Raw genomic sequence first — 25,338 nt, 5'->3', positions numbered from 1 at the left:
AGTGAAATTACCCTTTTTTGCAATTAAATCAATTACTCTAGTCAAGGATTCACCGTGGTGTACTGAGAGAAAACTTCACATAATTTCCTTGCAGTGAATTAGTTTTTTTTTTTTTTTTTAATTTTGAATTTATGAAATTCTGTGTTAAGGTTGTCAGGGGATGCATTTACCAAGAAAGTCTCAATGTATCAGCAAAATATCTTTTCTATCTGTGATCTCATTGTTTTTTTACAAGGTGGCTGATCGTAGTAGGTTGGTTTCTTCCAACAATTTTCATGATCATTTTCAAAACTGTGGAGGTTTTGGTGATGGAGGTAATTTTGTTTAAATAATTTTGTCAATTGTTTTGGTTTTTTTTTTCCTCAATTTGATTATTTTCCGGGTCTTTGTTCCGAGAAGTTTATGAGTTTAGGTTATGGTAGTAGATTCTTTATTGAATTTGCAAAGAGCAACAATTTGTAATTTGATTGCCATGTTACATTCATTATGTTTGTTTAATGCAGAGGCTTTTGGTATTAATTTGCTATTGGGATTAAAGTTTCCATGGAGTGTTTTATTGGGTTTATAGGCCAGTACATAATAATTTAAATTGTTGCCAGTCGGCATTGTTTATTTTCCAGTCAGACATCTTGTTATTGTCAAGTGATTTCTATTACTATTGGTCACTGTCACAAGGATTATTTTGGACATTCCATGTATAGTTCATGTAGCTTGCAGTTATAGTGATATCAATAGTGGAACATGAACCAGTATATAAATCAAAATATGTTGGGGATTTATATATGATACAGAGGTTATTGTTATTGGTAATTATTTTTTCCAAGTCCTTACCTTTTCTACTTGTTTTCAAACATCCCCGAATGTCATACTGTTAAAGTCACCTAGTATTACATGAAATAATGGAAGTTAAAAACTTGGAGAAATGTTTTATTAATTTGTTTTATTAACTTGTTAATTTTATTATTACTAATGGGTTTGTGTGGTGGTTGAGTAAATGTTTATTGCTTTATGTAATGTTGCTTTGATAGCAATTGTTTGAAAGTCACTGACTACGGTTATTTGTTGTTGAGGTATGTCTTTCCTAAATAAAATCGATATACCACATGAAGCTTTTTACCCATCATTGTGTATGTGATTGTAGAATGTTTCATTTTTTATTTTTAATTGATATCTTTGAGGAATATAACTTTGAATTTATATTTCTATATTAGTATAAGCAGTTCTTCATAATTGGATCTAATTCCTCTGCAGTTCCATTGTGTAAGATTGTCTTATTTGGCATTTTTTTAGGTTGTTTACATTTGTTTTCCTTTGTGTTGTTTACATTTTTCAACTCTTCAGTTTCCATTCGAATTATTAGTTGAATTTTATTTTCCATGTTAGATCGTTGGCTTTTTGGTTTTGCTGACTTTAAGAGTTCCCGAGATGGAGAGCTAACTATTTTGAATTGTGAACGACGTATCGTCATAATTTAGTTTGAGTTTTGTAATTTGTTTTTTTCTCAGGGTTGTTATTTGTTAGAGCTACAAGATCAACTTGATGATCTTGTTTTTTGGGAAAGGAAGTTTGTGTCTGGGCTGTGGTTTTTAAACTTTATCTGAGGGTGGGATATCTTTGTTGATAGGATTATTTTGAGTAGTTGGTGTTTTTGGTGCTGTAATTGTATTGTTTTTGTCAAGTTGAAGCTATCCCAGTCACCAGTTGGATTTATGTTTTAAGAAGTTTTGTTTGTTTACCTGTTGAACTGCTTGGGAGTAGGTAGTAGTATTATTTCCTACTACCAACTTGCATGCTTCACGGCAAGAGATGTTTTTCTATTCTATTAAGAGAGTTTCTTTTTATCTTCTCCAATTGTTACAAAATTTTGCACGGAATGGGCTTTGTTGCTTTGTTGCTTGCTGCTTGCAATGGTAAACAAGATTTTAAAGTCTTGATTGTAGAACTAATCAAGGTGAAGGAAAACTGTTTATCCCAGCATTATCTTCTGCTGTCCTAGACTTCTTGTCATTGACCTCAAGCAATACTGGTTCAAGAGAGACATAACTGGAGATTGGGCAGCCTTTGTTTCACTATAGACTCTTCATACAGGCACCCTCACAGAGGATATTGTCTTTTGAAACTGAAAAGAGATCTCTATATAAATATATGCATTGCTGTGAAAACAGAAAACACAAAAGAAATACTGTTTACGTCATTGACAGAATAACAAACTTGGCCTCCTTCTTCATAATACTCTAGCATATTTATTTCACTTGGACAGGTTCTTGTCTCTAAGATCAGTCATTAATTATCTAAGTGAAGTGAATCTGATAAGAAAGTTTTATCTTGTGATGAGGGGAGTGGGGGATCATTTAAAGTTAAATAAAGTATTATAGGTGAATTTTACTAAGGAAGCAAGTTATTTAAACTTCCTATAGGTAGGGCGGCTTAGATCTTTCCAAGAATGATCAGAATGAGCTCTGAAAAACATAGTTAACAAATAAAACGTACAATTCGAATAATCTTTTTTTTAAAAGAAAATAATCAACTGAGAATGTATACAACACTGTTGGTAAAAGTACAAAATAGTTAAGTTGTGAACTCTTAAATAAAAATATTTTTTTTTAATTCATAATTTATGTAAATCTAGGTATGTTACAAAAATAGATAAAAATAGTGAAATTTTTGTAAAATTTAACTGACAATATTTCTATTTTTCAGGTTATATTTATGATATTCAATTTTTCCTCTTTCCAATGTAATTTTTATTTTTTCTTGTATGATGAGTTTGTTTATTTGAATTATTTAAATAATTTTTGTTTTTATTACAAAGGAATCACCACTTATTAAGGCCCAGAGGCCACTCGAGGATAAGGGTTAAAGAGTGTACAGTGGTCAAAAGGACAATATCATAGTAATCGTTAGAAGTGTAAATTTGGTAAATTGGATTAATTAAGGGAAACGACTCAAGAACTTGTTTACATTGGACTTGAAGAAAGCCTATTGTAGTCAGCTGGAAAGCAGGTAAACAGAAGAAAGTTCCATGGGTGTGAAGCTTTGTTCATGGAATCTACATTTAGGTTTAGGCACAGATATAGAGTAGGGGAAATTATTGATAGTGTTAACAGCCAAATGAGTGTTTCTCATGAATGTTTGGCGGGGGGGGGGACCATAGATTGGAGCTCAGACGAGCACTTGCCATGAAAATAATGATAAAACAGAGACAGGCTCCAACGTCTTTTCTGTGAGAAAGAGGTTGCAGGAAAGAGAAAAGGGCATCCCCACCAGGCTACAAAGTCTATTCTGAACTCTGTTAAAGCAGGATAAGTCTTCCTAGCAGACCCTGCCCAGATATGACAGCAATATTCCATCCTTGGACGTTCCTGGTAGAGAATTGCATTAGCAGGTAGATATCTACTGGATTGATAAAAGGATCCCATAATTTTTCCAGCGACCTTGGCAACAGATTTGATGTACGTATTCCATTTTAGATCAGGAGTAAAGGTCAAGCCCAGAAGCTGTTAAAACATGGCGCTTCCTCAAGACGAGAGCCATTCATTTCAATTGATGCCAAATGGGGATCAGAACATTGATGATGCAAAGATAAAAAGCTTGGGTTTAGATGCATTAAAAGTAACCTGCAACTTTTTTCCCCATTTACCATCCCCAAATGCATTTAGTTCTGAATTTTTTTGTTCAAAAGCAAATTTTTAATCCTGTTTTTTAACATCTGTTCACAATGTTAATCATTTCACTGTGAAAAATCATTCCAGCTTATAAAAGTCATTCTTTATTTGGTAGGCAAAGTATAAAATTTCATGTTATTCTTCATAAAAAAGTTTAAAGTTCAGTGAATAAAATTTTACAAAAATTCCATTTTTAAAATTATGCTTTTTATACCAAAGTTTCCCTTGATAAAAATCAATAAGATTCATATAATCTTATTGAACAGCTTTATTATAAAAGAGAGGATGGTATACATTTTTTAATTTTTGAGTAAATTTGTCGAACAATATAAAGCCTCTTACAATAATTTCTAAACATTAAAAACTATGCAGGTTTGGTAGAGAATTTCACTCTATTGCATTTTATATAAATTATGTTATTTTTGATTTATGAAAAGTACAGAATAGTTAATACTTTAGCATTATCTATTAATACTAACTATACATTATACTAATATACATTAACTATTAATACTAACTATACATTATACTAATATACATTAACTATTAATACTAACTATACATTAATTATCAGAAAGAAATGCTGACAACATTGCTCTCTATTGAGGGATATATAATCATTTTTTTGCTTTTAATAAAATATTGTAAGCAATTTATGGATTCCATTGCAAACTTACAGAATATTTTTTGGTTTACTTACTGAATTACAATAGCTCACTAATGATGCCTCGTACCTCTTAAATGCTGACTTCTTCCTTTCAAAATTCACAAGTGGGCACATCTTGTACAAATAGCTTGCCTTTCGAAGAACTGAAATAAAAAAAGAGAAAGTTTAATATACATTTTTAAGTTATAAAATCAGATCCGTTATAAAAAAAAATTAGGCGAATTTAACTATTAGTTGAAAAGATTTTAATGGAAATATATTTGGGAAACTAGTCCCAAACTATTTATTTTGGCTTACCAACTAATTTGCGAGATATTTAATATTTAATAGAAAATATAAGCATGTGAAGTTAACATTAATAGTACTTAGTTATCTACTGGATGTTTTTCTTCTAGAAATAAACTTCATATTAATTGATTCTCTTTATTAAATACTAAATTGTTTTTAACACAAATATGTCAAAACTGAAAAGCCATACACCTGGAGTGGGTGAAATAGATTCCAAATGAGTTCATTGTGCCCCGTGTCAATCTGCACACATCAGCTATTCCAGTGATGAACATCAAAAATACAGAAACTCCTTGTCTGTCTTAACCATTTCATTCAAAGTCTTCAATTGACTCTGTGCTTTCTATAGACACCGGGTGCAATCAAGGCTACAAAATTGCAGATTAATTCTCCCTCATGACATCAAAGAATATGACAAATCTGCAAAGATTCTTTTTAAGAAGAATCTGTGATGGCGATAGTATTGCATCTTGCATTGATTGTGTGCTTTAGGATTTGGTTGAAGAGAAGTGCATAGTATCAATACATGCCAAAGAACTGCATCATTATTGCATTATCAGTTTACAACTCCTTTTGTTTAAGTTAGAACATTAGATTAAAATTTTTTTCCAAAAACGTGTGTTAGACCACGTCTCAAAAACTTTGACCTTTAAAACACACACACAGTTCAATTTATCTCACATCACCTAAATGTTGATTAAAAACTATAAAATTACCATAAATCAACATTACAAATATTTTTTACCACGACAAATTCTGTGATACCAAGTGTTAGGATGTAAGAGAGGAAAGAAAAAGGAAACATAACAAAAAAATAAAAAAGGAAACATAACAAAAAAATAAAAAAGGAAATATAACAAAAAAATAAATAAAAAAGGAAATATAACAAAAAAATAAATAAAAAAGGAAATATAACAAAAAAAAAAAAAGGAAATATAACAAAAAAAATAAAAAAGGAAATATAACAAAAAACTAAATAAAAAAGGAAATATAACAAAAAACTAAATAAAAAAGGAAATATAACAAAAAACTAAATAAAAAAGGAAATATAACAAAAAACTAAATAAAAAAGGAAATATAACAAAAAACTAAATAAAAAAGGAAATATAACAAAAAACTAAATAAAAAAGGAAATATAACAAAAAACTAAATAAAAAAGGAAATATAACAAAAAACTAAATAAAAAAGGAAATATAACAAAAAAATAAGGAAATATAACAAAAAAATAAGGAAATATAACAAAAAAATAAGGAAATATAACAAAAACATAAAAAAGGAAATATAACAAAAACATAAAGGAAATATAACAAAAACATAAAAAAGGAAATATAACAAAAAAATAAATAAAAAAGGAAATATAACAAAAAATAAATAAAAAAGAAAATATAACAAAAAATAAATAAAAAAGAAAATATAACAAAAAATAAATAAAAAAGAAAATATAACAAAAAAATAAATAAAACAGAAAATATAACAAAAAAATAAATAAAAAAGAAAATATAACAAAAAAATAAATAAAAAAGAAAATATAACAAAAAATAAATAAAAAAGAAAATATAACAAAAAAATAAATAAAAAAGAAAATATAACAAAAAAATAAATAAAAAAGAAAATATAACAAAAAAATAAATAAAAAAGAAAATATAACAAAAAAATAAATAAAAAAGGAAATATAACAAAAAATAAATAAAAAAGAAAATATAACAAAAAATAAATAAGAAAATATAACAAAAAAATAAATAAAAAAGAAAATATAACAAAAAATAAATAAAGAAAATATAACAAAAAAATAAATAAAGAAAATATAACAAAAAAATAAATAAAAAAGAAAATATAACAAAAAAATAAATAAAAAAGAAAATATAACAAAAAAATAAATAAAAAAGAAAATATAACAAAATAAATAAAAAAGAAAATATAACAAAATAAATAAAAAAGAAAATATAACAAAAAAATAAATAAAAAAGAAATAACAAAAAAATAAAAAAGGAAATATAACAAAATAAATAAAAAAGGAAATATAACAAAAAAAATAAAAAAGAAAATATAACAAAAAAAAAGGAAATATAACAAAGTAAATAAAAAAGGAAATATAACAAAAAAATAAAAAGGAAATATAACAAAAAAATAAAAAAGGAAATATAACAAAAAAAAATAAAAAAGGAAATATAACAAAAAAATAAATAAATAAGGAAATATAACAAAAAAATAAATAAATAAGGAAATATAACAAAAAAATAAATAAAAAAGGAAATATAACAAAAAAAAATAAAAAAGGAAATATAACAAAAAAAAATAAAAAAGGAAATATAACAAAAAAGTAAATAAAAAAGGAAATATAACAAAAATATAAATAAAAAAGGAAATATAACAAAAAAATAAATAAAAAAGGAAATATAACAAAAAAATAAATAAAGGAAATATAACAAAAAATAAATAAAAAAGGAAATATAACAAAAAAAATAAAGGAAATATAACAAAAAAAAAAATAAAGGAAATATAACAAAAATAAATAAAAAGGAAATATAACAAAAAAATAAATAAAAAGGAAATATAACAAAAAAATAAATAAAAAGGAAATATAACAAAAAAATAAATAAAAAAGGAAATATAACAAAAAAATAAATAAAAAAGGAAATATAACAAAAAAATAAATAAAAAAGGAAATATAAGAAAAAAATAAATAAAAAGGAAATATAACAAAAAAATAAAAAAGGAAATATAACAAAAAAATAAAAAAGGAAATATAACAAAAATAAATAAAAAGGAAATATAACAAAAATAAATAAAAAGGAAATATAACAAAAAAATAAATAAAAAAGGAAATATAACAAAAAAAATAAAAAAGGAAATAAAAAAGGAAAGATAACATAAAAAATAAAAAAGGAAATATAACAAAAAAATAAAAAAGGAAATATAACAAAAAAATAAAAAAGGAAATATAACAAAAAAAAATAAAAAAGGAAATATAACAAAAATAAATAAAAAGGAAATATAACAAAAAAATAAATAAAAAAGGAAATATAACAAAAAAAATAAAGGAAATATAACAAAAAAAAAATAAAGGAAATATAACAAAAAAAAATAAAGGAAATATAACAAAAATAAATAAAAAAGGAAATATAACAAAAAAATAAATAAAAAAGGAAATATAAAAAAAAATAAAAAAGGAAATATAACAAAAAAAATAAAGGAAATATAACAAAAAAAAATAAAGGAAATATAACAAAAATAAATAAAAAGGAAATATAACAAAAAAATAAATAAAAAAGGAAATATAACAAAAAAATAAATAAAAAAGAAAATATAACAAAAAAATAAATAAAAAAGAAAATATAACAAAAAAATAAAGAAAAAAGAAAATATAACAAAATAAATAAAAAAGAAAATATAACAAAATAAATAAAAAAGAAAATATAACAAAAAAATAAAAAAGGAAATATAACAAAAAAGTAAATAAAAAAGGAAATATAACAAAAAAAGTAAATAAAAAAGGAAATATAACAAAAAAATAAATAAAGGAAATATAACAAAAAAATAAATAAATAAGGAAATATAACACAAAATAAATAAAAAAGGAAATATAACAAAAAAAATAAAAAAGAAAATATAACAAAAAAAAAAGGAAATATAACAAAAAAGTAAATAAAAAAGGAAATATAACAAAAAAAAGTAAATAAAAAAGGAAATATAACAAAAAAAAGTAAATAAAAAAGGAAATATAACAAAAAAATAAATAAAAAAGGAAATATAACAAAAAAATAAATAAAGGAAATATAACAAAAAATAAATAAAAAAGGAAATATAACAAAAAAAATAAAGGAAATATAACAAAAAAAAATAAAGGAAATATAACAAAAATAAATAAAGGAAATATAACAAAATAAATAAAAAAGGAAATATAACAAAATAAATAAAAAAGGAAATATAACAAAAAAAAAATAAAAAAGGAAATATAACAAAAAAAATAAAAAAGGAAATATAACAAAAAAAATAAAAAAGGAAATATAACAAAAAAAAATAAAAAAGGAAATATAACAAAAAAATAAAAAAGGAAATATAACAAAAAAATAAAAAAGGAAATATAACAAAAAAATAAAAAAGGAAATATAACAAAAAAAAATAAAAAAGGAAATATAACAAAAAAATAAATAAATAAGGAAATATAACAAAAAAATAAATAAATAAGGAAATATAACAAAAAAATAAATAAAAGGAAATATAACAAAAAAATAAATAAAAAAGGAAATATAACAAAAAATAAATAAAAAAGGAAATATAACAAAAAAAAAATAAAAAAGGAAAGATAACATAAAAAATAAAAAAGGAAATATAACAAAAAAATAAATAAAAAAGAAAATATAACAAAATAAATAAAAAAGAAAATATAACAAAAAAATAAAAAAGGAAATATAACACAAAATAAATAAAAAAGGAAATATAACAAAAAAAATAAAAAAGAAAATATAACAAAAAAAAAAAGAAAATATAACAAAAAAAAAAAAGGAAATATAACAAAAAAAGTAAATAAAAAAGGAAATATAACAAAAAAATAAATAAAAAAGGAAATATAACAAAAAAATAAATAAATAAGGAAATATAACACAAAATAAATAAAAAAGGAAATATAACAAAAAAAATAAAAAAGAAAATATAACAAAAAAAAAAGGAAATATAACAAAAAAGTAAATAAAAAAGGAAATATAACAAAAAAAAGTAAATAAAAAAGGAAATATAACAAAAAAAAGTAAATAAAAAAGGAAATATAACAAAAAAATAAATAAAAAAGGAAATATAACAAAAAAATAAATAAAGGAAATATAACAAAAAATAAATAAAAAAGAAAATATAACAAAAAAAATAAAGGAAATATAACAAAAAAAAATAAAGGAAATATAACAAAAATAAATAAAGGAAATATAACAAAATAAATAAAAAAGGAAATATAACAAAATAAATAAAAAAGGAAATATAACAAAAAAAAAATAAAAAAGGAAATATAACAAAAAAAATAAAAAAGGAAATATAACAAAAAAAAATAAAAAAGGAAATATAACAAAAAAATAAAAAAGGAAATATAACAAAAAAATAAAAAAGGAAATATAACAAAAAAATAAAAAAGGAAATATAACAAAAAAATAAAAAAGGAAATATAACAAAAAAAAATAAAAAAGGAAATATAACAAAAAAATAAATAAATAAGGAAATATAACAAAAAAATAAATAAAAAAGGAAATATAACAAAAAAATAAATAAAAAAGGAAATATAACAAAAAAAATAAAAAAGGAAATATAACAAAAAAATAAATAAAAAAGGAAAGATAACATAAAAAATAAAAAAGGAAATATAACAAAAAAGTAAATAAAAAAGGAAATATAACAAAAAAGGAAATAAAAAAGGAAATATAACAAAAAAAATAAAAAAGGAAATATAACAAAAAAAAATAAAAAAGGAAATATAACAAAAAAAAATAAAAAAGGAAATATAACAAAAAAAAATAAAAAAGGAAATATAACAAAAAAAAATAAAAAAGGAAATATAACAAAAAAATAAATAAAAAAGGAAATATAACAAAAAAATAAATAAAAAAGGAAATATAACAAAAAAAATAAAAAAGGCAATATAACAAAAAAATAAATAAAAAAGGAAATATAACAAAAAATAAATAAAAAAGGAAAGATAACATAAAAAATAAGGAAATATAACAAAAAAAATAAAAAAGGAAATATAACAAAAAATAAATAAAAAAGGAAATATAACAAAATAAGGAAATATAACAAATAAATAAATAAAAAAGGATATATAACAAAAAAATAAATAAAAAAGGATATATAACAAAAAAATAAATAAAAAAGGAAAGATAACAAAAAAGTAAATAAAAAGGAAATATAACAAAAAAGGAAATAAAAAAGGAAATATAACAAAAAAATAAATAAATAGGAAATATAACAAAAAATAAATAAAAAAGGAAATATAATAAAAAATAAATAAAAAAGAAAATAGGTTTATCGAGTAACAAACAAAATAGGAAAGAGTTTCTCAGTAGATTGATGGATATGAATTTGTTCCATAATGCAGACAAAAGCGAGCTATGAGGTTATGTGGTTATGAGTTAACAACAGTGAGAATGGTTTGCAGTCTGGAGTTAATGATAGTAGGAACAGTTTATGGACAAGAAAGTCTAGTGGACAAAAGGCAAACTGTAGCTTGGACGAATTCAAGAGACCTTGAATAAACAGAGTTAAACTGATTGAAACTGACGGACACGGCTTCGACAGAACATATGCTCTAGGTACATTTCCTGTCCTTCAACCATCCAGAATTTTCATAAATTGACTTTCTCCATTTTTTTTACATTTTCCTCTTGTATATATGTTGAAATAAAAGTGATACTTTTACAACTGTTCATCTGCATTCGTCCTTTCTTCTTTGTCATATTTTGCCTATATGTCTACTTTCTTAGTTGTATGGTTGATCGACACCCAACCAATTATGCCCCCTGCAACAAGATCTTCTTTGCACAGGAGCTAGGTGTCCCATCAGTACAACAGCACTGTATGTATGATAGACTTACATACAATTCATATGTAAAACTGATACTCCACTCTAAATTCTTAAATAATTATTTATTTTTGACGTCAAATTTTTCAGTGTGTTCACAGATAATTGCTTAAAAAAAAAATTCATTTTTGGAGGAGGAGAGTAGCAAATAATCTACAATACCTTTTTTCATACTGAAAGTATCAACTGATGTTTTAGTTCCATCTTTGCTTTTAAATTAGCTTTTGTGTAAAAAGAATGTTCAAAGTTTATTTTATATGTTCAAAACATTAATATGTCAGGTACAATAAATTGGAGACATTCATGGTCATAAGCAAGAAAAAGACCCTATATGCATTTGTAGAGGGAGATGGATTAAGAAAGAAATTTTTGGATGAAAGAAGTCGTTTACCTCCCCTATCCTCCCCATCGTGAATCGACTGAAACATGACCAAATTAACATTTCCAGAGAGAGGGAGAAAGGAAGTAAGACAAAATAAGAGACAGAGCAAAGAAATAAGAAAAGAGAAACATGAAAGAAATAAAATCAAGACTTTTTATTAAAAAAACAAATTGAAGTGGAAATTCCACTTTTTCTGAAGTAAAGTGAAAATGCAAAAAAATCAGAATTCTGCCTTTTCTGAAGTAAAAAGCAGAGATCTTACATATCTGAAGGGACATGAAAGAACATGAGTTACCACCATCTCTTAGTAACTTACAGATTAAATATTTTTTGAATACAACTAAAATAAGAAATTCCATCCAGATGTAGTTACAAATAAATTGTCCACAAGTTATTATCTGTTTAAAATGTTAAATGATTTTAATCATCTGGAGATCATTCAGTATCCAGCTTTATCATTTTTGTTACATTAGACAAGTAGTTCAATGCTGTTAGACTGTCTTTTCACTAATTTTTTAGTGATCACAACTATTAGGATTGACAGTGTCCATTTGCCACGAGGGCCTTGTCTCATGGTTTCTTTTTGTGTCTCCTTAGGGCAACTTTGTGTCTCCTTAGGGCAACTCGCTTTCTTTATGCTGTTCAGTCTTAGGTTTCTGCAAGTGCTGATATAAAAAAAAAAAAAAAAAAAAAAAAAAAATATACCTTTCGCTTCTTTCAACATTCTTGAACCAGCAAAAACAGTTTGCCCTTGACATCAAGTTGAGTGTCTCACCTAATGTTCTCAATCTGGTTTTACATAGCATATCCACCTAATCCTTGCCACATCATTTCTCTAGAGTCTGCTAAGGCGGATGAGGGTGCAACACTAAGTGCCATAAAACATGCTTCTTACACGGCTATCACAGACCTTACCCTTGGAGATAGAAGCATAAATTTTATATCTATATATCACTGTTTGATGAGAATATTGGAAACAGTATTTAGACGAAGTAGAGAGATAACATTTTTTATCTCTCTCTATATCACTGTTTACCTGTCTGTTATTGCAAATTGATATGTTAACACAAGATTCAAATAAGTTTCAATAAGGTCACAGTTTTCACTGAAAAGCCACCATTGAAATTTTCAGTACTTGTACAGTTTAATCAAGACAATAAGAAATGAAAATATCGAAAAAAAGGTTATATTGTACATGTCCGTTTTTAACTGAAGATCTCAAAAAAAAATTTAACTTAATTTGATTGAGTAGTTTTTTTTTTTTTACAGCAGAAAAACATGTTTTTATGAGAGCACGTTGAAGGCAGACATCTTGGATATTTTTAAAAATTTTGTTTGAATTTTATAAACGCCGAACTCCCTCCACATCTTTAATACTAACTTTTCTTCCTAAAAATCGAACCTTTTGCTCGGTATCATAAATTGTTTTTTTCTTTTTTCGCTGTAAAAAAAAAAAAAAAAAATACTTGATGAAATTAAGTGAAATTTTTTTTCGAACTTCATTCCATAACAGATACGTACAATTAAAACTTTTTTCAATATTTTCATTTTTTAACGTCTTGATTAAACTGTACAAGTACCAAATTTTCCTTCAATTTCATGTGGGGGGTCACTAGGTGAAATTATCGGTTACTTCTATAAAATAACAAATATTTTAGATGAAGAAACGAAATTCATTTTTTAAATAAATTTACTTAGTTTAAGAAAACAAAAATTATCTTAGTGAAGAATGTATTTTAAAAAAGGGTTAATATTTAATTATTTTATTAACATTTTTTATATTTAAAATAATTAAACAAAAAAATTACACTTAAAGCCATTTGCTGTTTTACAGCTGTTCAAAATATTTTCCAATAAAAGAAATAATTAAACGTCTAAATTTTAAAAAAGTAAATGTATATTTTAATTTGTTTTATTTTTTCCATGTATTTAATATATAGAAAAAATATTTTAAACAAGTATTTCTTCTTCTTTTTTTTTTAAGATTTTTAAATTTCTGCTAAGATGTTGAATCAAACTATAACTTTATTTTTAGTCAGAATACAATTATTTCCCTTGATTAGAAATGAGCCAAATATTCGCATACTTTTATGTATTTGATATCCAGGCACTGTCCATATTAGTTTTCATAGTACATAAATATTTTTTTTAAGAAAAAGGAAACTTACATGGCAAATCTGGAATATCCAGGTTTTCTGTAACACTGGGAACAGACATTTGAGAAGCTGGCGGGAAAAAAAAAAAAAAAAAGAAAAGTAAAATAAAAAGTTCCTTTAAAATGTAAAGTGAATAAATAAATAATTATTGAAACGAGAGCACTTTTGTTATTTTAAGTAAATCTAGTTGATTTTTTTGGCTGAACCTCAAGCAAATTACTAACAAAAGGTTTTTAACTTGGATATTGGGCATGAATAGCTTCTTTTTCAGATAAAAAAAGTTTACCACAAATAATCTTGCTAAAAGGGGTCACCGGCTGCCATCTTTAAAGATTGTTACCGATTCTAGACTCCCCTCTCTCAACTGTAAATTGATCTTCAAAAATAACAAATGTAGCAATGTGAAACTGGATAAAACCAACAGTTTTCATAAAGTTAAATATAATTATAACTTCTTATGCCTTATTTTTGTCTCTTCTGAGACTGCAGGAGCTTATTCTGTGATATTCTAATTTCAGGTTAACCAAAGTGAAGTACCGATAATTATGGATGCTGACAAGTGTGCTATTTGTAACAATGAACTGTCCAGTAATGAAGAAATATTCATTGTCAGATTCCATTAACAGAGCTCCTGTACAACATGGAGAGAAGATCATAATTTAGATTGGTCAACGTCTTCACAAGAATTGCAGACAGCATTGGATCAACCCCCAATACATAGATATTGACCATAAAAACAGGTCCATCCTAGATGAAATGCCATCCCGTGCAATACGCTTTCTTTAATGAACATTTTTATGGTTCTAGAACAAAATCCGATAGAAAGAAAAGTTTCCCGTATAGAAACTATTGAGGAAAAGTGTTAAAAGTTTGTAAGAAAGTCCGAAAAAATGATGGCTGGACATCCACTGTTAAAAGGTAGAAGATGCTATGTAGCTGACCTTGTTTCACAAGAAGTTGCAAACTTTCCTAATGGAATTCTCCTCCGCTGATTCTTTTAAGAAACAAAACTTTAATTAGCAATACACATGAAAAAATTGAAATAGCTTGAAATATTTCAATATTGGTATGCATAGAAAGAGCTTGATGAGCTAAGAAAGAATATTTTTAAATTTTTTAAATCTGATTAAAATTAAGGAAGTTATGGCTATTTTTGTGCCTGACACGTTTGGATATTTTCCCCTCTTTAAGACCATATGCGTCACATTTTTTACACTACTTTTTCAGTAAAAATGTCATACCTTTGTTAAAACACAAGACTAAGAAATGAAATTTACCATATAAGTGTATTTTTGTACAAGGAATCAGAATATGCAACTGAAAATCTCCCAAAGTTTATGGTTTCCAAATAATCTGCAGTAAATGTGCATAAATATGCAGCAATTCCTTAAAAATGCCATGTATCCATAAACAGAAAAGTTGGAGAACTCAAAGTTGAATTGTAATGTGCTTTATGTAAAAAAAAACTTAAATCTAAACATAAGACCATTTAAAAATGAATATATTGCAATATTTCTTTGGTATTATTGTAGATTAACACCTTCTGTTTAACCCCACTCAACTCCTTCTGACCACCCCTCCAAAATGTGATTCTACCTTTTTAGGAAATTATGTATAACATGCCATGAAAAACTTTAATGAAAGATAAACAAATTATTTTAGAATTGAATGTAAAATAATTTCCTATTACAGATCATTCTAGCATTTTAGGGCAGTTAACTTTTTTTTTTCTATGGGAAAATATGCATGCTTTTTTTTTTTTTTTTAAGATGATTATGTGTAGTTTTAAGAGGGTTTCTTTGCAATGAGAATATGTGGAGGGTTGCCATTCGGACTTTGAATTAATTGTAGGGCTAAGGAAAATTATGTGTGAACATACTGAAAACTTGACAGAGACAAAGCTAACAAAAACAATATTAGAGGGGGGAGCGGTTAGTTTCACAAAAATTTAATGTAAAATAATTTACCATTTCCTGGCCATTCTAGCATTTTAGGACAGTTAACCAATTTATTTTTATGTGTATTTTCTTTAAGGAAGGATCTATTTTTTGTTTGTTTGTTTTAGATGCTTGTATGTGGCTTACAGAGGTATTTTGTTGGAGGGGGAGGGGGGCTTGCCACTCAAACTTAGTGTTATTGTTAGGGTTAAAGAGTGTTTTAGGAGGAGACTTGCCACACATAATTTGGATTAGAGGTGAAGTTAAGAGAGCTTTTTTTCAAAGAGAGCATTCATCACTCATATTTACTGTTAGCGGTTCATAATTATTGGCTTTATATTATATATTTAGTTTTAATTTAATAAGAAACTGCGTTGCGAAATTTCAAAGAAAATTCCATAAATTTGTTGATTTCTATTTTCGAGGTTGAAGGTGTTAATTCCATAGGCCGTTTATACTACGCTGGAGCAGGTTGTAAAAATATCTTTCGCTTAATAAGTAGAAAAAAAAATTAACGAAATAAAAAGCTTCCTAATTGTAGTTTGATGTGTTTTCTAACTGCTTTTAAAATTTCAAGAATATTGATATAGATTTTGAGGGTTTGTATTACCATACACATAGATTCGAAAAAGTTGTCAAAAAAAAACAAATATATAACAAATAAATGTTATCAAAAGCAAGTTACTTTTCTACCTAACTGGATAATTTTTTAGTGTTTTTATTTAATGTAACATGTTTATTCAGCTTGAAAACAGTGTTTACCGATGTTTTGGAAAATTTTAAATGGCGCCCGCGGCCCGACTCTCTTGAAACGGTAAGTTTGGGGAAAAGAGTTAAAAATAAAAAAGTAGACAAAATACTGCTAGAAACTCGCTCAATATATGTTACCGTGACATAGGCTGACATATATTCGGTGAGTTTTTAACAGTATTTTGTATAGTTTTTTTTTTTTTTTTTAAATTTTTAACTCCTTTTCTCAAACTTACCGTGTCAAAGAGAGTCAGGCCGGGCACCATTTTTAATTTTCCAATACATCGGTAAACACTGTACGTTTTTCGAGCTGAATAAACATGTTACATTAAATAAAAACACTAGAAAATTATCCAGTTAGGTAGAAAAGTAACTTATCTTGCCTTTGATAACATTTATTTGTTATATATTTGTTTTTTGAATCTATGTATAAACGAGATTTTGATACTTATTTTGATTTTGAAAAAAAACATTTGTGGCTGTTCGCAGTAAAACATTGTTTTAATTCGCTGTTCAAAAATAATTTGAAGAATAAAAGTGCATGCAAGCTATATATCTACAAAAGTTTATTTTGTTTTTTTAACCATGTTTTTAAATTTGACGAAAAATGTGAGAAATTGCAACAGATTCATAATGCCGAATTGGTTGAGATTGTTGTTATTATACATTCTGAAAACCGAATAGTTCTAAACTAATGTTATTCTGATAACAAAATAGCTCTAATTAAACATAAGAACATTTATATTCATATTTCATTTTGTTTCATTTTGTTTTTCTTAATTATTTTCATTATGTTTCATTTTGTTTTTCTTAATTCGTTCTTGAATAAAAATTAAAGAACGCGTGTTTGTTTATACACTGTGCTATGGCTGATTATACAGGCTGTAGCTGCTGCTGCTGCTTCTAGTAATATTAACTTCATTTTACCAAATTCGAGAAATAGAAACAATTTTTTTTTTCGGGTAGGTCCTTTTAAATTATCAATTACCGCGGTCCTACTCAACATAAAATAATACTTTTAATCGATAAAGATAGTAAAAAGATTGATTTACTTACTACTGGGTGTCCGAAGAATTTTTTTTTCAAAATGTTCGATACTCGGCATATTAAAGTCTTATTTTTAACACGACACAAAAAGAAATGGTCAAAAATATTTTGGACACTTGACAGTATTAAGATTAACACCTCTTCTTATTGATTCCCAAATTTCATGACGAAATTCTTCATACAATCACGGTACGGACCTTTAGAAAACAGGGGGGGTCATTACAAAACCTTACCGAAAACGCCATTTTATGACGTTCACATTTTTATCACTTTATTTGCTCAAAACTCTTAAAATATATAATGTACATTCATATTTATTAATTCATTTGAAAGTATATTCATTTCCGAACAAAACAGTAGTAATTTGAAGACTTGAAGTGCTTTGGTTTAAAAAATATGGCTATTTTAGTAGAACTACCTTGAAATCTATGATTATCCAAAGCGTTTTTTCGTCCGTGTGTATTACTACTTTAATAGACCAGAGGATTCAGAGAGAAGGCAGGCATTACTGGAAGTTGCTAATTATTTGCAGAAAAATAACTAGGAGCAACTCACCATTGATGATCTTGTTAAGAAAAAAAAAAAAAAATGAAATTTGGAAACTATCCAGAAAAGATGTCACTTAATAGTTTGGGGTGTCCAAAATACTTTTGACCACCATTTTTTTTCTTGTGTTTTTTTTTTTTTGTTTTTGTTTTTTTTGTGATTTCAACATGACAAGTATTGAAAATTTGGAAAAAATTTTCTTTGAACACCTATTGTTAAATAAAACAATCTTTTTACTGTTTTTATCCATTAAAAGTATAATTGTATGTTTTCTCTTGTGGTAGCTAGCTCTTGTAGCAGTGTCAGAAATTTTGTGAAAATAGCGAATAATTCCACCCCATCTTTCCAAGCTTATAACTCCTCGAAAAATGCAATTCAAGCCCTAATTTTTTTTTTTTCAATTAAAGGAGCAAGGACCAAGATTTCATTAAAAAAAAAAAAAAAAAAAGTGTTTTTTTTTAAAAAGGTTTTAAACTTCGGACTTTACAGGTAAAATTCTACGAGAACAATATGTTCTTTTTATTTTAAATTTGAATATATTATGTATTGACCTTTTCTCTTCAATTTGTGAGTAAATAATTATGTACTTATGCGGGTCTAAATTAATTATTATTAGACATTTACAAAATGGGAGGCGTGAATTATTCGACCCCCTGTCTTTCCAAGCTTATAACTCCTCGAAAAATGTAATTCAAGCCCTAATTTTTTTTTCAATTAAAGGAGCAAGGACCAAGGTTCCATTAAAAAAAAAAAAAAGAAAAAAGAAAAAACAAATAACGTGGTTTAAAAAAAAGGTTTTAAACTTCAAACTTTACAGGTAAAATTCTAAAAGAACACGATGTCTTTTTTTTTTTAAATTTGAATATATTATGTATTGACCTTTTCTCTTCAATTTGTGAGTAAATTAATTATTTACTTTCCGGTTACTAAATTAAGTATTTACTTTTTAATAGACACTTAAAAATTGGGATGGGGGGGGGGTCGTGAATTTTAAAAAAAAAAAACGTTTGTCTAAAATATTATATTCGATTTATTGGAAAGAACATAAAATTTCACACTGACCTTGAAAATATCGTAAAAATAGAATCAATAGAAAAATTTTGATAGATTTTTAAAGTTTAAAGATTGAAAAATATTGAGTTCGGAAAATTCATTACTGTTTTAAAGAAAAAAAAAAAAAAAAAAAATATTTCTATTACTTTTAAAACAACTGTAATAGTTTATTTTGGAAGTATAATCCATAAAAAAAAAAAATAACCCACTTTTAACAGAGAAATTCCGAGATTTTTATATTGTATTCGCAGTTTCGTGTTAGGGGTGTCAAAAATTCCTACAAAAATTCTGATACTGCTATAGCTCTTGTAGCTAGCAATTTAAAATAATGATACCCAGAAAAAATCGTTTGGAGTTTGAGTGTAGTATTAGTAATAGCATCATCGTCGACAGCACTGCTATGTAACCAGACGTTTTTTTGTGTTGGTTTTTATTCCAGATCAAATTTTTTTTAAATTGAAAATCTGATTATAAAAAAATTTTCTTACATGTTTAGTTAGAGCTATTTTGTTATCAATGACATAAATATTTTTAAAATTTAACCACTGGTCAAATTTTAAAATTAGTGTTTTGCTTTGAACAACCCCCTTCTATAATTTTTAATTTTCATCGTTCGCATAATATTTTCAGTGGATTATTATCGAATGAAAACTAATCTACTCAATTATCAAAAGAGAAAAAAAACCTTTTTAATACAAAATTGATATTTAAATATTTGTAGGAGGTGCTCTGTAAGAAATAAAAGCGGTAGAAGAAGGCATGAAATGTTTTAATCAAATTCATTCAAAACTTGTGAACAATTTGTCAGCTTTAGCAAAAAAGTTTGTTTTTTTATATTTAAATAGGTAGGCAAAAAATACTTGATACTTTTCCAAACATCACCTTTTCTGTTAGAGTGACGTCACTGATTTTAAATAACATTTATTTTTGTCTGTTTATCATAATTCTTGTAAAATTTCACAATGTGTGTGAAACGCCCTCTTAAAAGAAAAAAAATTCCCTTAATCCTAAGTAGGAGTGGCAAGTCTCCTGCTAAAACCTTCTTTAGCCCTAACAATAATGCTAAGTCTGGATGGCAAGCTCCTCACCAAACAAAATTTCTTGGTAAGCTACATCTAAGCAAAAAAAAAAAGAAAGAAAAAAAAGCAGATCTTTTCTTAGAAGAAAAGTGCACATGATTTATCTCCCCTAAAAAAAAAAAAAAAAAAAAAAAAAAAAAAAAAAAAAAAAAAAAAACAAATTTGTCAACTGGTTTCAAAATTGTGAATTATTTTACATTAAATTTATGTGAAACCAAACGCCACTCTAAATTCTAAAATTGTTTTTGTTTTGTTTCTATCAAATCTTCAGGATCATTAACCCAAAGTCAGAGTGGCAACCTCCTCACCCTCTCAACTGCACAAAGACCCTCTTAAAACCACACATAATCGCCTTTTAGGAAAAAAAAAAAAAAAGGTTAACTCTGCCCTAAAGTGCAGGAATGGCTCAAAATGGGGAATCATTTTACATTAAATTCTAAAATAAGTTTTGTTTATCTTCAATGAAAGTTTTTCAAGGTGTTCACATGTAATTGCCTACAAAGGTAAAATCGCATATTTTGGAGAGGTGGTCAGATAGGGAGGGGTAAGAAAAAGGTATTAATCTACAATAACACTTAAAGAAATATTGCAATATATTCATTTTCAAACAGTCCTTGCTTTAGATTTCAGTTTTTTATACATAAAATGCATTACAATTCAGCTTTGAGTTCTCTAATTTTTTTTCTGTTAATGGATATATGGTATTTTTTAGGAATTGCAGTATATTTATGTGAATTTACTTCAGGTTATTTGGAAACCATTAATTTCTGGAGATATTCAGTAACATATTCTGATTACTTACACAAAAATACACTATATGGCAAATTTCCTTTTTTAATCTTGTGTTTTAACAAAGATATAACATTTTTACTTAAAAAGTAGTGTAAAAAAAAATGTGACAAAACACATATGGAAAGGGGAAAAAAGGCACAAAAATAGTCATAACTTCCTTATTTTTTCTTGTTTTATCTTATTTTAATTTTATCTTTCTATGTATGCGATTATTGCAATATGAAAAAAAAGTAAAATTATCATACGCATGTGCGCCCTCTATAAATAGATACAAAATCCGGGTAAGGAAACGAATTACCGTCTACCCTCTCACCTAGAACATGGTTACACACGCTGGCAGACACGTCAAATGTAGATGGTCAAAGAAATTAAGCTAAGTGAAAGTTATCAATCTTAATCCTACCAAAATGCCAACTGCTTTTTTGAAATTTATTTATTTAATGTATTTTAATTATATGCGCATATATTGTCTTTAACTCCTTGCTTTCATGCGAATCGTTTTTTTTTTTAGTTTTTTACCAACTGTTGTTTATACTTTCTCTTTTAAATTTATTTATTTAATGTACTTTAATTATATGTGTATGAATTGTCTTTAACTCCTTGCTTCCATGCGAGCCGTCTGTAGTTAGTATTCAACTCGAAAAATGAATAGCCTAGTCAAAAGAATACCGAACAGGAGCGAGGATTTATCTTATTCTTTTTTTTTATACTATAAAAGACAGAAGAACTTTATTTAAATAGTATACTTAATATCTGCAATTACCATACCCTTCCTTGTATTAATAAAGTGGCCTCCATGATATCCATACCAAACCACTGGACATAGCTTATAATTTAACTCTCACTATATTTGTAACTGCAATATACAGTATCTTAGCTGTGATACTAGGGCTAATTTTCTGAGTAGATGCAACACTGTGCCTGACCTTAATGACTACAATTCCGAATCTCAATGAACTAGTTGTTCCTCTTATAACTGGGGGGGGGGGGGACCCTAACATCTAGCTATGAAATCTTAATATACACTTTACCTCCAAGACGACTGTGTTTGTCTTACATTCATGCCAAAAAAAAAAAAATTTTTTTTTTCTCCTTTCTTCAAACTAAACCTTACCTGTAACTCAAAATCCTAATGGAGATCTACTATCTGTAAATAAATAACCCCTTTTCTCTTGAACGCTAACAATCTGCTCCTTCCCACCAAGCCGCCACTAAACTCCCACATTGCACCGCATTTGTAATGGAATCTCTAACTTCCATCCCCTAACCCTCACATGCAAACTGTTTTAATAGCCATCACTAAACATCTATACATTTCTACCTCTAAGGCATGCATTAGAGCTCATTCCTATCCAGTAAGGTATTTAACAGCCAAAGTACTCACAAGCAAAGCGATCTGCATTGCATAACTGTCTCCTCGAGAGTTTTGCAACGATTAATACGAAATTGAACCGACACTCCTTGTTATGCAAAATATCCCATGACTCTTACTTGAAAATACCTACAACCTCAACTCTATTCGCATCTACTGAAAACCTGCCCATATATCTATTCCCCTAATTACATAGGACTCAAAACTTGCTGTTTTCTCCATACTATATTGCACTTACATCTTAACCCTCCTATCATCTAAAATAGTTTGGGCACAACTCGTAGCTCAATTCTTAATACCTACTCATACTGTAACATTATCCTAGACCTAAGCTAACATAAATAAAATAATAAAAAGGGAAAGACTCAAACCACATTATCTCCTCCCTAACAAGCCTTCTTACAATCATAGTTTCTTACACTGCATGAGCTCCACTCACCCCCTTTATCCATTAACAATGAAATAGCAATGTCCCTAAATCACTTTGAGGAGTGTAACTAATCAGCAGAGATATAACCTCCACAAACTAACTCAGTAACACTAACTAACCACGCGGGGTCGCAGAAATACCTGGATTAGAACCTAGGCGCGGAGCAAACCCTCTCAGTACTGACAGACCCAGTAGATCTTCCCAGATCATCTGTCTAGGAGAAGGAAAATTCTGAAACAAAACCAAAGGGGAGGGAGGCCTCTTCAGTCTTGGATGACAACCTTCCTAGAGCTGGTGACTCAAACAAATTACTGGTTTGCAAACCTAAACTGCTTAAGGAGTAGATAGGCTCTGTCTATCGCCTGGCTTCCATACTCCTTCTTTGCCTATTAGTCAAGCGCAGAGAGACTATCTCAGTGATTCGACAGAAACACCCAGTGGTAGATCTTGTTTCTTGGCTAGGGCAACGAATGCAGTTTTCCCCATTCCCGGTATACCCCACCCCTAAAACTGGACACTTGGGAGTGCTTGAGTACAATATATGCCTGAGCAATTAGATTGGGTTGACCTTCGTCTAATGAGTTGAGGGTACCAGATTGACAGTTCCTGGCTGCTGTTCCCGACTGGTAATACAGGAGCCCTAACTCTTTGGTAGCGCTTAAAGCAGCTGCTCCATCAACAGTTGAATAATATCGGGTTGTTTGTAGTGCCATGACGCGCATGGAAAGGGACCCTGCACTCATCCCCGGTGGGCTTTCCTGAGACCACAATCCTAATTGGAGAAAGGTCAGCTGATGGTCTACTTGTGATGCATGTCTGATGCTCTGCATAACCTCTTGTTTAGCTCCCCCTTACCTAAACCGAAACTCTTTAAATAATATGACGACAGTACAATCTAAAAATAAGCTTAAACCAAGCTTAGGGACAAACAAATTCAACTTGCCTCCTCCCTTGAGGCTTGCATTCACAAATATCCATGGGCTTAGAACTAATTTAGCTAATGTTGAAGCATTTCTCTTAACAAATACCCCGGATATCTTAGCACTAAGTGAGATTAACCTACACTCCTCCATCCCCTCTAACTACTTTAACATGCCTGGATATCTCCCACTCTACCGTAAGGACTCTGACAGACACATGCACGGACTTGGAGTTTACATTCGTAATACCCTCCCCCTGACTAGAGAAACAAACCTAGAAACGGATGATCAAGCCTTTATGTGCTTTAGACTAAAGATGCAACACAACATTAGCTACTTTTATTTTCTCTACCGCTCTCCCTCGACTCAGGACTGCACCATAATAAACAAAGTCTCTGACAGCATAGACACGGCACTCTCCCTCGACACTAGCGCACAAGTACATGTATTTGGTGACTTTAATGTCCACCACAAAAACTGGCTTGGATTCTCTACTTACACAGATGCAGCGGGCAGCACAACTCATAGCTTCACTATATTTCACTCCCTATCACAAATTGTTAGGTTTCCAACCCGTTTCCCTGACCAGCAAGAACAACACGCATCACTTCTAGATCTGTTTTTGACCACAGTTCCTGATGATTGCATAACGAAGGCCCACAGCCCACTCGGGAACGCTGATCATGCAGTGATAATGGTTGAAATCGCCCTAAACTCTAGAGCCAAAACTGAAGAGCCAGTGCTCAAAACAACGAGATATTATAAAAAGGCTGACTGGGAAGCCATCAGGGAACTAATCAGAGATGCCCCATGGGGAAATATTTTTTCTCTCACTGCTGAACAGTGTGCAAACGAGACCACTGACTGGTTCAAAACTGCAATCGAAGCGCATGTTCCCATGCGGAAATTTTATAGTAAGCCCCAATGGTTTACTTCGACTTGCGCAACTGCCATTGCTCAAAAGCAGCATGCATACCACAGATTTAACCGACATAAGTCCAGTTCAAACAGACTGAAGTACATAGAAGCTAGAAATAACGTTAAGAAAGAAATAGCAACAGCTAAGAGAGAATTTACGGAAACCACTAAAAAACGCACAAAAACTAGGAACTCGAGACTTCTGGAAAATCTACAACAAAAATAATGGGCAATCAACAATACCCTCACTAACCAATAATCACGAGGTTGTTTGCTCAGCAACTGAGAAGGCTAACATGCTTGCCAGTCGGTTTGCCTCAAACTCCACACTGGACCCTTCCAACCACCCCCTACCTGACTTTCCTATGCGGACAGACGCCTCGCTAGACGATCTGAAAATCACCCCTGCTCAGGTGCATGCCATCATAAAAAACCTTGACACTTCAAAAGCATGTGGACCTGATCTCATTTCAGCTATGCTATTAAAAAAGTGCCCAGCCGAAGTAGCTCCAGTTCTCTCCAAACTCTACAACAAATGCCTTAATGAAGCTTGCTTTCCGGGCTGTTGGAAAACTGCTTCTGTTGTACCAGTATTCAAGAATTCTGACGAAAGGACTGACCCATCAAATTATCGCCCCATTAGCCTCCTCCCACTTTTTGCCAAAATATTTGAGACCTTAATTAACCATGCTCTAGTCCATCACCTTACAGATGCTAAACTTCTGACTGACCAACAATATGGATTTAGACAAGCCTGTTCCACAGCAGACATCC

The 25,338-nt window shown here is 27.9% G+C and overlaps 1 protein-coding gene across 4 annotated transcripts in view; it reads right to left on the bottom strand.

The window, feature by feature from the left end:
• Positions 1 to 25,338, bottom strand: part of LOC145246782 (centromere protein L-like) — a 296,745-nt gene that overhangs the window by 79,394 nt on the left and 192,013 nt on the right. For 2 of the 4 annotated variants that reach the window (XM_080108575.1, XM_080108577.1), the window contains 2 exons: positions 13,733 to 13,789; positions 4,366 to 4,475 (listed from right to left, as the gene is read on the bottom strand). In XM_080108575.1, the coding sequence (XP_079964701.1) occupies positions 4,366 to 4,475; positions 13,733 to 13,789 (167 nt within the window). The remainder of the gene's footprint in view (positions 1 to 4,365; positions 4,476 to 13,732; positions 13,790 to 25,338) is intronic. The other 2 variants (XM_080108576.1, XM_080108578.1) reach the window with 1 other exon arrangement.

The sequence above is a fragment of the Euprymna scolopes genome, chromosome 24, assembly GCF_053919585.1.
Source record: "Euprymna scolopes isolate OS-2025 chromosome 24, ASM5391958v1, whole genome shotgun sequence".
Lineage (NCBI taxonomy): Eukaryota > Metazoa > Mollusca > Cephalopoda > Sepiida > Sepiolidae > Euprymna > Euprymna scolopes.
This window is presented reverse-complemented; position numbering and strand designations above follow the sequence as displayed.